The following is a 12,115-nucleotide window of genomic DNA, read 5'->3' on the forward strand; positions in this document are numbered from 1 at the left end:
GTCTGCTCTCAACCCCTAGAATCAGTTTGAGTACCAGGTTTAAATTTCTTTTAACTTTTAACAGGCACATGATAGATCTGTCCCACATAAACGTGGCACTGATAGTTGAGTGATGTCTGCTGAGAGAAACCCTGACACTGACAGAAGCCTGCTCTGGAGCTACACAAGGCACAGTGACAAAACCATTGGGTTGCAAAACCTTTCAGCTTAGTCTTTAGTTGCTCTCTTGAACTACAGAAAGCAGCAAGAGGTCCCTCAGAAGAGCTGAACTTGAGAGGATCTGCAGAGGTGGAATTTCTGTTGGGTTTGTTCACTTTCTGTTGTAACCAGATGGAACTACAGAGTATTCTTTCAAAATGCTTTCAATGCATGTAGACACTGTTCTTCAGGATCCTACTGTGTGACTGCAGTGACTTGAGAGAGAACATTGACATCGAAAGATCTGAAAACTTTCTTCATAGCAAAGAATATTTGATAATGGTTGCTCTTATCTTCAGTGCAAGGTGTTTGAATGAAAACTCACTTTTCTAAACAAAACCCATTAATTACATTGTATATCTGTATGTGCAGAAGATACTCTTGCATAGACTTAAATGTGGTCTACTTCACTGACTAGCAGTATGCTGAGAAGCTTTGGAGGTGATGCTGGAAAACTGTAGTTTTGATTTTTGTAAATATGTTAAGTCTGTCTTTGCGTTTTTCTGTTCCAACACAGACTTCCATCTCCTTCCAATTCCACCTATTCCATAAAACCCTGGGTAGGAGTAACATTGCTGTATTTTCCCTTGGTTTTTAAAAACAAGGATCTTTGCCCTTCAGTATCTTCCTGGGGTAATGAATGTCAAGTTGTAACTAGGTTGATTTAAATGACGTTGCCAGATACAAGGAGAAAGAAATATTTAGTGGCTCAATTAAAAAAATGTTACATAGGAAGAGTGGGAAATTCCTAAGTTCTTTTGGGCTAGTGTTTCATCATTGCCTTACACTTTTTTTAATCATTTTTTTTTCTTTGAGATTTATTTTGTGATTAATGATGAACCATAAGAAACCCATAACTGAAAGGACTTGGTTTGATGTATTGTTCCCAAAATGTGCAGGATTCTTAAGAGCATTGTGAATCTGCTGGTGAACATGGCAGTTCCCCAAACTAATGTGCAAACATAACAGAGCTTATATTTTATCGAAAGTAAAATCCATAGTATTGATTGGAACCATCTAGATGGTGGTGCCAAAAGAACAATTTTTTTCAGTTACTTCTGAATAAACTTATTAAAATGCCATCTTTATATTGGATTCCAGTTTTTATGAACATTCCCTTAGGTTTTAGACTGAGCTTTTGCTTCATCCTTCATTTTAGGAGTACTCTTAAGTACTCCACTCACTATTTAAAAGAGGAGATTTACAGAAACCTTACAGGTTTGTTACCTGAGTGGCCACAGAACAGCATTGTTGGTATGTAATGAAACAGCTGCAGATGGGATCCAAAATAGGTATGCTAAGCTTGGAAAGATGAACTAAAAAACTAATTTAAAATAGCATAGGGTTTTTTTTCTTTTTCTTTTTTTTTCCCCCCCTTTTTGATTTTTTGTTTGTTTGTTTGTTTTGTTTTGTTGTTGTTGTTGTTGGGATTTTTTTTAAGATTTAATGGTAAACAAGTCACAAAGACCTAATTGTCTTTCTAACAGTTTTGGTCTAGATTTTCAATTAAGTAGAAGTAGAAGTTACTGAAAATAATGAATGAACAGTAAATACTGCCAAAAGTCTTCTAGGTAAAACTACTCTTTGTTCACTGGAATAGTACACAATAGTGTAGTACTTTGGAAATATCTCACTGAGAAAAACATTTAAAGAATACTCTAAACCCATTTACAGCCTAGTGACCAGACACATTAACTTCATGAGAATTTTTGCCTTAAAACTGAGTTTTACACCCACCTCTACAGTGCTCCATTTATGCCTAATACTTAATAGCATCCAGCACAATTACTGTTCATAAAGTGTAATTAGTGCTTCAGGGTGCCCAGGACAGAGAATGAGCCACAGGTAGGATGTGCACATTGGGAGCCAACCCTGAAGACTCAGGGGAAGTGATCTGGCACGTGCTGTTTCCCTCCTCACACCGTGAGCACTAGGTCCCTTACACTGCCCCCTTAGGTTGTGTGATTTTTATTTTAAAGAAATAAATGCTTATATTTAAAATGAGTCATTAAACAGTTATTTTATCCCACTGTTAGGGAGCAGCTTCTCTCTAACAAGAAGATTGGGAAGACATCTCAGAGTGGAGTGATAATAGTTTGTGTCTGGAAATGTGGGTTAGATGCAAATGCCAGACAGGCCAGCAGCTGTGTTCAGTAGTAGGAACATCTGCAGTTGATCAGCTGTCCTGTCAGCAGCAAACATTATTGGGGTTAGAGGGTTTCTTGGAGCCTAAGAATATGGGTTTGATTCAAAAGTCAAAGAACTTTGTAGCAGCGCTTCAGCTTTGGGTTTTGAATCCATCCCAAAGAGGCTGAGGTTCAGCCAAATTCAGTTTTAAAAATTTTTATTCAGTTGAGTTTTTAATTTTAAATTTTTTTTATATACAATTGTGTGGCTTTGGAATGAAGACATGAAATTGCCTCAGATCTATTTAAATGTAGGAGGCAACGTAATCAATGCCTGTTTAATGACTAGATGCAGCCTCTTTAAAGGCAGTTGCAGTAGATTATTCCTTGTGTGTAGACAGTATGGGTGGATTGCTGGTGATTTATTTTAGGTGCTTATTGCAGTATTTGGGTATCTTACTGTAAGTAAACTCACTATATGTATGTATGTCTATATGCATTTTATTATACACATACATACATTCATACTCACACCTGAGTTGACACCATCTCTCTCTAATATCCGAAAAAAACTGTAGCAAATGTAGCAGATAGGTGAGCCATTTGTTTAAACGTTTGTTCTCAAATCCTGACTTAAAGTGGATCTCTTGGCAATGATCAGTTTGGATGATAGAGCTCTTTTAGATCTATTTGTTGTCTCCTCCCAAAAAACCCTGAAGGAAGCGGAGGTAAAGCCAGATGGACGCGTTCTTCCCGTGTTCTCTTTCAGCACATGGTTCAATCCGAACATCTTAAGTTAACTCTCTTGGAAGATCTGTTGCAACCATTATCTTGTTCTTTCTTTATCATGCATTCAAAATATGATGCAAAATGGAAAAAAAAAAAAGGCATTTAAAGTAGTATGTAAATATTGACCTTTTAAAATTAAAATGTTACTCTAAGTACTTACAGTCAACCACATCTTACCTATTTGTTAGTTTTTTGTGTTGTCTTACCTAAGTTTAATGGATACGGTTCCATAAATGTTGATGTGTTTTTGTGTATATCTTCAAATTTTTATAAAGATGCTAGTAAGTCAATACATATATCCTGATCTGTGTATTATTTGTTCACAGTTTTTATTAGCATAATTTTATAATGATTTTAATGGGCAACTCCAGTAAGTCATTATATGGAGCCAACTTTTTTTTTTAACAAATTATTTTGTTTTCATCTTGTAGCATTAATCTTACTTTGCCTTGACTAAACGATTGGATTGACCGTATGATCTGTGGTATTTTAGTAGAATGTTTTACTTTTTTTTACTAAAACAAAAAAAAAAATTAAATCTCTGTCCTTTAACTTTTGAGGGGAATTACAGTGCACTGTCAGACCACGGCATGGGGGTTCTAGATTTGTTCCATTGTGCTGTGCAAGTACAAATTAGGTCTGTTGTGTAATATTGTTTTCAAAAGTTTGGGATATTTTTGGTTTTACACATGATTTGAGTTGGTCATGTAACACATTGGTTCATCACAATGTCAGCAGCTGGTGTGGCACATGTAATACTGTAAGATGGGACAATGTGCAGTGTTTGAAAAGCTCAGTCCAATCACTGCTAGGCAGGAGGACAGGTCTGTAGCATCTTCATAGCTGGGGGAGCTGCCATGCAAATGATTCTCTCTAAATAGTGGTAAAGAATAAATTAAGACAAAGGTATTGCTCTTGCCCACATCCATCTCCAAGAGACTTTGGGAAAGAAAAGTAAATAGTTGCACCCTTCGTGTAAAGTATCATCAGATGCCTGGTTTGTTCCCCAGTTTGAATCTGAATAGTCTATACAAATCTCCAGTTTTCTGTGAAAAAGCATTTTAGCCATTTAAATGCTAAACAGACTGAGCATTTTAGTTCTTTGATGTTAGGTTTCCACTGCAAGGATGAGATTTTTTTTTTTATAAAACTGTCCATTACTTCAGAATATCTTCGAGCGGCCTTTGTCGTTTTTTCTTAACGTTATCCAGCTACTTGGAATAAGAAAGAAACTTTTATTTGGTGCTGATTTTTTTTTTAATGTAGTTTTCTTTTATATCTCTGTAGCTGGAAATTATGCAATTCTCCTGGAAGCTACCACAGGCACTTCCCATAACTGTGTGTCTGTATGAGTGTGTGGGTGCGTTGCCCTCCTAGCTGGGGTGAGGGGGTGGGTTGGGAGGGTGTGGGGTTTCAGGGTTTCAGTTTTGGGGTTTTTTCAGCAATACCCTGGATTTGTTCTCTGGCTTAGCACTGTGTTGTTCATGTCCTTCACGTAGTGCTGTATTACTTGAGTCGTGATACTTGAAGGTGGAAATCTGGCTTCACCTGTTCACTGTCAAAAAAGGAATTTTTGTCTAGAGGACACAAACCTTTTTTTAAAAAAAAAAAAAATATTTTTTGCACTTTTTTTTAAGCAGTTTGTTGGATGAAAAATAAATGTGAAGGGAGCAAATGCTGAACAGATAGCAGAAAGTTAGCTATATTATAAAGGTCATTTAGGGTAACATAGGACTTTTGTTTCAATGTTACCTTAAATCATGCCTTAATCTCTACTTAATTCTTAAGCATAATACTTGATAGTCTTTTATCTTCAATTAGTATCAAATCCTAAGGATTTTATGTAAGGTTTTTTTGTAACCTGATTTTTAATAATGGAGATGACATTATCCACATGAGCATAGGGTCTTGTGTACAAAACCACTGATTCATATTGGATCCTTACGTATGCCATCTTCTGGTACATTATGGTTGGGAAGGATCATTTTGTTCTTCATAACACTGCTTTTTGCAGGGTTGGGGTTTTTTATTAAAAACAAACAAAAAACCAAAAAAACCAACACAAACCCCCCCTCCATTTTCTACTTCTGTGCTTACTTTGGTGGAAAGTATGGTCCTTACTGCACTAAATAAAACCTCAAGGGGAAAGTTAATCTCACTGGGTCTTTTAGGTGGCTGTGTTGCTTTCTTGTTTCTTGGTTGGATGCACTGATTTTTCTAACTAACTGGAAAGGGGCTCTATATATACACTGTTTTTCAACAGGGTACACTGCTTTTATCTAATGTAGCAGCACTTGGGTTAAGTGATTTTTACCATCTGAATAATTTTAAGTGGTATTACAGATTAAGAATATTTTTGTAAACAAACCTGTGTACAGTTAAATGTAGCTATGTTGCAATCTTGTGTGTAGACATGTGGAAGATCACAGTTTAAAACACTATTGTATGAATGTTATGTTTGTTCAGTGGTTCAGGATTTTCTTTGTGTGACTCTGATTTCTTTTAATGTCCGTTGTAATTTTTTCCTAGTGTCTGCCAGGCTGACTTTGGAACCTTACAGTTTTGCTTTTAGTTAAACAATAACAAAACCATTTTTTGCAGGAGCTTTTCAGACAGTGAGAAGTTTTTCATCGATTTAATTTACAGTTAACACACTTTTTCACTTACAGATATGGTGAAGACAAGACACTAATGCTCATTTATTCACAGATGATTTTCTGTGCCATGGGATAACATTTTTATTGCTTCAAGGTACCATTAGAGCAAGTCAGCTTTTTTTCCCTGTGATACCCTTTGCCTCTACCCTATCCTTTACATAATTTCCATCTCATTTGCCCCCATTTTTCCATTCCTCCTGCAAGGATATTTTTATCCTTGTTACATTCCTGCTCTTTTCACTTTCTGTTCATCTCTGGACTTTTTCCTATCTGGATGCATTGCATTCACTCTTTTGCTCTGTTTTCTGTCCTTGCAGCTCATTTGAGGATACACGAAGCACATCATATTGTACTCTTCTTTGCAGACTCTCTTACATAAACTTGAAGTTACTTTTACAGGTATTAAACCTTAGGAGATGCTGCCTACCTCAAAGCACTGGAGAAGCATCACTTAACAGTTTTTTGCTTTGCAGTTTTACCTGTGTTGGAGAATTAAACATTTTCTTTTTATGTGCTCTAGCACTTGTGGCAAGCCAGGCAAAACAGGATTAACAACTCTTTTATCCTTTTCACTTTTTCAGGAATTCTGTTCTTGAATTCAGTGATAGTAATAGCACTTTTTTTTTTTTTTATTGTCACATAGAAATATGAACACTGTGAACACAATTCTACCTCCTATTACTATTACTGAATGTGATCCTTCCTAACCTGTAAAGACTTAAATACAGTACATATCTGGGTGTTTTGAGAATCACTTCAAATCTGTTGCTCTAATCTGGATTACAGAGTTTGTTTATTAGCAGTTCAGGATATAAAGTCAACAACCAACTGTATCATGCTGACTCCACGTGGGGTTCGTCTGCCTCATGTTTTCTACAGCATCATCTGCACACAGTGTTAATTACTAATTTATTAAATGTAATACTGAACTATACCAAATCCTCCACTTGCATAAGAGATCTTCCTATTCTAACTGTTTAAGTGAATGTAAAAATGGAAACACAAAGATGATCTCATGTACAAGTTTTTTTACACATGTAATGCCATGTTTAAAATGTCAACATGTAAATATATTTATTGTACTTAAAATATGTCAATAAAATTTGATCTTTATAATGTTTCCCTTGTTGCTGCTTTCTGTTCAACTTCAAAATTCAAACTTGTCCAAGAAAGCTTCACAGACTGTATTCTGTTACTATTTTTATTAGGGTTGCAGCTCTGGGCCCCTCCTCTTACATCAGCATCCTGGCATGGCATTCATTGAACTGTGTAAAGGTGCCTCAGGTGGAGAAAAGGGATGAGGAGAGATGGTGGTAAAGTGTTCAGAGGGTCCAGAGGCTAACAAGGATCTCATAACATGGGTATAAGAGGAAAGCTTGTAATTGTAGAAGCTTTTCTGCTTCTTTTCAGCTGCATTGGCAAGTCTAATAACAGCTCTCTACTTTCAAATATTGCCTGTCTTAATTTATAACCTGAAGAGGGGCTCTCAGTCTGGTCACCAGCAGTTAGTTCTATTCTGAACACAGTTTTAATCAACATGAATGAGAGCTATTTCCACTGGTATACAAGAAAAGGGGCCAGAATGAGCCACCTCACACTTAGTAAGGTTTTTAAATAGTTTGTTAAAATTATTCACCAAGTAAAGTGTAAAATATCCCACTATAGTCCTGGTATCAACTGGAAGGGTCTGTCTGTGATCCAGCATAAACATTTTCAGGGAAGCATTACCAGAGTGTCACATCAGTGCTGGAGGTAGATCCCAGCATCATTACCTGGGGACAGACTGATAATGTTCCAAGTTGTTTCTGCTTGTACCCAGAGAACATGCTTGTGATCAGCAACACAGTGACCATAGAAAGCTCATGGAGGTAATAAAATGCCTCTCACACTGATTTTTATAGTGAGCAATATAAGAAGAAGCATCTTTGCTCACAGTTTCAGTTTAGTTTTCAACTTGTGATTTTTGTTTTGAATTAAGAGTAGGAGCACAATGTATCCATCTGGCTCATGGCTTTCCTCTCTTGAAAGCTCCAGGCAACAGTAAACCTCATCAAAACTCTTAAAAAACAGATGAGTTACATCTCCTTGCATATTTGTACCTCCTTTCTCTGCCTCTGTTGATCTGCAGCCTTGGGGCACACGCTGTGTTTTAGTGGAGCTGATGCATTGCTGAGTATCAACGCATCTGTCCACGTCTGCAGTCACCTGGAGTGGTTGAGTGGTTAAACCATGGCACAGGACAGGCAAAACACAAGGGTTTTGAGAGCTCAGGTTAGGATTGGGCACCAACTTCAGAAGTTACAGTGTCCTGCTCATGAACCTGCAGTCCTGCTGGGTGCTGCATGCGGGATGCCTGCAGGGGATGCTTGGAGAATGAGAAGGCTGAAAACTGAAAGGGGTGAGGGAACCAATGGGGCTGAAAAAACCACAGTTATTGAAGGAATAGAAAAGGAGTGACCAAGGGAAGTACAAATAAGCCTTTAAAATCAAGTTCTAAGATGCTTAGTGGAGTGCTTCAAAAATTAGCCTTGATTGATGGTAATTAATTTGTAATTGGAGTGTGTGTTCACTGAGCCTGTTGGAAGATGTATGAGGAAGGGCTGGGATGAGGAGGAGCATCATAAAAGGAATTGGATGAGCTAGAGAACTGGAATAGAGGTGAGATTAAATTTAATCTTACAAAGTCGAAGAGCAGTCACCAGTATTAATAAATGTGGATTTTTTTTTCTGTAAAAGACAGTGAGAAAAGAGAAGGAGGAGTGAATTACTTGCAGATAGCTGAAGACAACTGCCTTTTTAGGATGGATGGGTCAGGCACTTCCAGAATTGAACTACCAGCATGTGTATGTGTAGTATAAAGATTTAGTGCAGGACTTCAAAATAGCAACCCAATCAACCACCTCCCCAGTGCTCTAAGTAGAATCCCTCTTGTGAATATTTATTTTAGGGAGGTTTTTTTAATGTTTTGGCTATTAAAGATTTTCTCTGCTTTTGCTCTACAAATTTATCCTTTCAAAGACTGGGGCTTAAGCTGCAGGAAACATGCTTAGATGGGTTCAATGAGAATTGGCTGGTCACACGGTGTCAGTGCTCCTTGGTTTCAAATGGAGCTGCTGAATACATATTAAATATTTTCACCCATACAGGCTGCTTTGCAAAGATCCCAGGGAAAGGATGCCTTTAATTGCCAAAAAAAAAAAAAAAAAAAAAAAAAAATATTAGATGCTGACCCAGCTAAATTGTTTTGTGGATATGCCACCTGGGGTTGGGATGCTTTGGAGAGCATTTCCATGTCTTTTAATTCTAGTTCTGTATTCCACTGACTGTTAGATAGTTGACAATCACTCCCATAAGTTACTGATGAGACTATTCTACTTCCATGAGAAGGATTTTAGGACAGCAGTGGACTAAATAGCCTAGTAGCCTTTTCCAGTCCTGTTTTCTTAGGTATCTAAAAATTAGGCTGTGTCTTCTGAAACTCATCTGTTCCTTGCACGATCTTTACCTGCAGCAAAGCTGGCAAGAATGGAGGGGGAACGTTTTTGCAGGTTTTTTCATTCATAGAATCATAGAATCACAGAATTGGCTGGGTTGGAAGGGACCTCAGAGATCATCGAGTCCAACCCTTTTACCACCGTTGCGGTTGCTAGACTATGGCACTGAGTGCCACATCCAGTCATTCATGCATCTATAGCTGCATGATAACATATTCTGTGCCTTCCACAACCTTAGTTAATGTATATCCCACTCTGCAAGTCTTGAGGGCTGTGAAAATTGTTGAAAGCTTTGAAATAAGGTGGTAAAAGGAAGATATTCTATTTGTTTTTATAGCAGTCAAAAGGGATTCAGGGGGCTGGGATGCTGCATGACATTGCAGAGGGGGCTGAGGTCTTCAAGCTGTTTTTTCCTAGGTATATCTCAGGGATTTTAGGCACCTTCTCAATTATGAAGTGTCTATTTAGTAGTCCTGCAAAGTGGTTCTGTATCAGATATTCAGGAGCATAGGATGCTCTCTAGCTGATAGATTAGTAGAGTTGACTGGCATGGAGTATTTTGCACACAATCTACTTCATTGGGACGATCTAGTGGTAAAAGAGATGCAGGATCTTTCTGAAATCCGACACCTTAAGAAAAGGTGATAGAAAATTAGATTGCAGGTAACACTCTGAACACTTGTCATCTGTATCCTTACTACTCAGTGCTTAGATAGGTCTTTAATAAAACAGAGGGTCTGCTGTGAGTTTGCTCTGGGATGGATTTAAGATTTGTCTGCAGTTACACAATGACCTTGAACTCTGTCTATTTTTTGTCTCTTCCTATAATTTGCTTTTTTTAATTATTATTATAATTATTAACTTTATTAATAGAAACTGATGGCCTCTGTAAAGAGTGGCTGGATGCAAAATCTGGGTCCCAGGGAAATAACTGGGTGGTTTTTGCTGGAGCCCAGAGTGCTGTTTGAGAATCCCTGCACTGCAAATATATCTTTTTTGTGGTTTTGTTTCTAGCCCAGATTTTTGCATGACAAAACCAGTCCTGGGAGCTGAACCCTGTTTAACTGAATGAGGAGATCATTTTGTTTTCTTGCTTTTTTCTGGCTTGAAGCCTGCCACAAAATGGCCTCTGCCAAATCACACCTCCCCAGTTCCTATTGCTATAAACCCGTTCGAAGATGCTACCTTGTGGAGAAGGGTTTGTTTTTGTTCACTAGGGTCAGGAAAAATCATGGATGGTGTCAAAACAGGGAAGATGCTGTTGTTCTCATGTCTTCCCTGTGCTGCTGTTAATCAGCCATATCCAGAGGGAGGGTGCACATTGCCTTTAGTGGGGGTGAGGAGCAGGAGGAATGTAATCATCCCTCATCAGCCAGCCCCTCAATCACTGCACTTCAAACAGCTGGGGGTACATAACCTCATCTTCATTTGAAAATTTTAGTACTTTTTCTCTGAGTTGCTTTCATTTTGTCCCTTTTTCTTTTTTCTGTCCCTCATAAAATTTTATGATTTTTTTTCTTAAAGGTGAATTTATGGGTGAAATGGCAGAGACCGTGTGAAACGTGGAAGAGCTAAAAGGCCATCACGATGGTAAATGAGGCTAAATGGTTCTCTCCCACCAGCTGTTTAGAGTTCAGTGATTGAGTCTAACTGACAAGAAATAATTACCCCCTCTCAGGGAAGTAAAATGGGTCCTCACACTGAATGCTGCTGATGAAGGGGCTGTCCCAGGAGAAGGCAAGATCCTTCCCAACAGTTTCTATGCCTATGTCTTGTTTGCTTAAATCCCTTGTGAGCATTTTGCTTTAAGGCTTTTCTTGGTTATGGTGGTGTCCTTTGCTGACTCAGGGCATCTCTGCTGTCCCAGGGATGTTCAAAACCTTGACACAACATCCTCATGAGGGGATGAGCTCAAACCCCAAATATTCCCTGTATTATTGATTAAAATTGGCCTGTGTCTCATAGCCTTTTGATTTCAAAGCAAGAGCCCTTGTGTTTCTTATTGCAAAGTTGTTTATTAGGATCTGAAAGCACCTTTTTGTTCTGCTTTTCTAATTAATTGCAGAGAACAGATGTAATGAGTGTATTTGTTTGCAGGCTGGAGATGGTGAATCCCTTGATTTAGATCCAGGAAGGCAAGGATTTGCAGGGCTCCAGTGCAAAACCTGTGTCTTCACAGACACACTGATGTCAAATCCTTTTCAATTTTTCTTTAATTATTATTTTCCTTTAATACAAATAAAACTCAGTATTTTTGGCACGCAAGGAACATGAAATGAGACACAAATAAAGCACGATGGTGCTGACTTGGATGCCACTGTTTCCCTGGCTATATCAGTTATCTTGCTGCATTGATGCAAATACGTAGGATACAGCAAAGCAAGTGATTAAATTAATTGTTATTGCACAAGAGCCCATCCAGTGCTGTGCTGTGAAGGGGGAGAAATTCTGTCCCCATGGCAGCACCTCCCCCCCACTCCTGAACCATCTGCCCTCTTTGTGCTGCTTCTCCTCTGGCAGTGGGATGGGATGGGCCCTGACCCACCTGGGGAGGGCTCCCTCTATCCCAAGGAGAAGCTGAGTTCATCTCTAGTCCATTTGTAATTTAAGTGCTTACCTTCCCCTCCCTCCTCCTGTCTCATCAATAAAACTTCACATGGAAGGACTTCTGGATACATGGAGCTGTGGGGTGGGCAGAAGTGATGCCAGGCCACCAAAGGAGAGTGATGCTGACCACAGTGTTTGCTTTGCTGGAGGACCCAGGGATGATGCTGTGGATGCCCCATTCCTACAAGTGTTCAAGGAGAGATTGGATGGGTCTTTGAGCAACCTGGTCTAGTGGGAGGTGTCC

General features: G+C 38.6%; 1 protein-coding gene across 5 annotated transcripts in view; it reads left to right on the forward strand.

Annotated features, from left to right (window-relative positions):
* Nucleotides 1-3,461, forward strand: part of RBM33 (RNA binding motif protein 33) — an 86,170-nt gene extending 82,709 nt beyond the window's left edge. For 3 of the 5 annotated variants that reach the window (XM_030444201.1, XM_030444202.1, XM_030444204.1), the window contains one exon: nt 65-3,461. In XM_030444201.1, coding sequence (XP_030300061.1) covers nt 65-113 — 49 coding nt within the window. In that variant the 3' untranslated portion in view covers nt 114-3,461. The remainder of the gene's footprint in view (nt 1-64) is intronic. The other 2 variants (XM_030444205.1, XM_030444203.1) reach the window with 2 other exon arrangements.
* Nucleotides 3,462-12,115: the final 8,654 nt, after the last annotated feature.

This window comes from Calypte anna, chromosome 2, assembly GCF_003957555.1.
Source record: "Calypte anna isolate BGI_N300 chromosome 2, bCalAnn1_v1.p, whole genome shotgun sequence".
NCBI classification, from domain to species: Eukaryota; Metazoa; Chordata; class Aves; order Apodiformes; family Trochilidae; genus Calypte; species Calypte anna.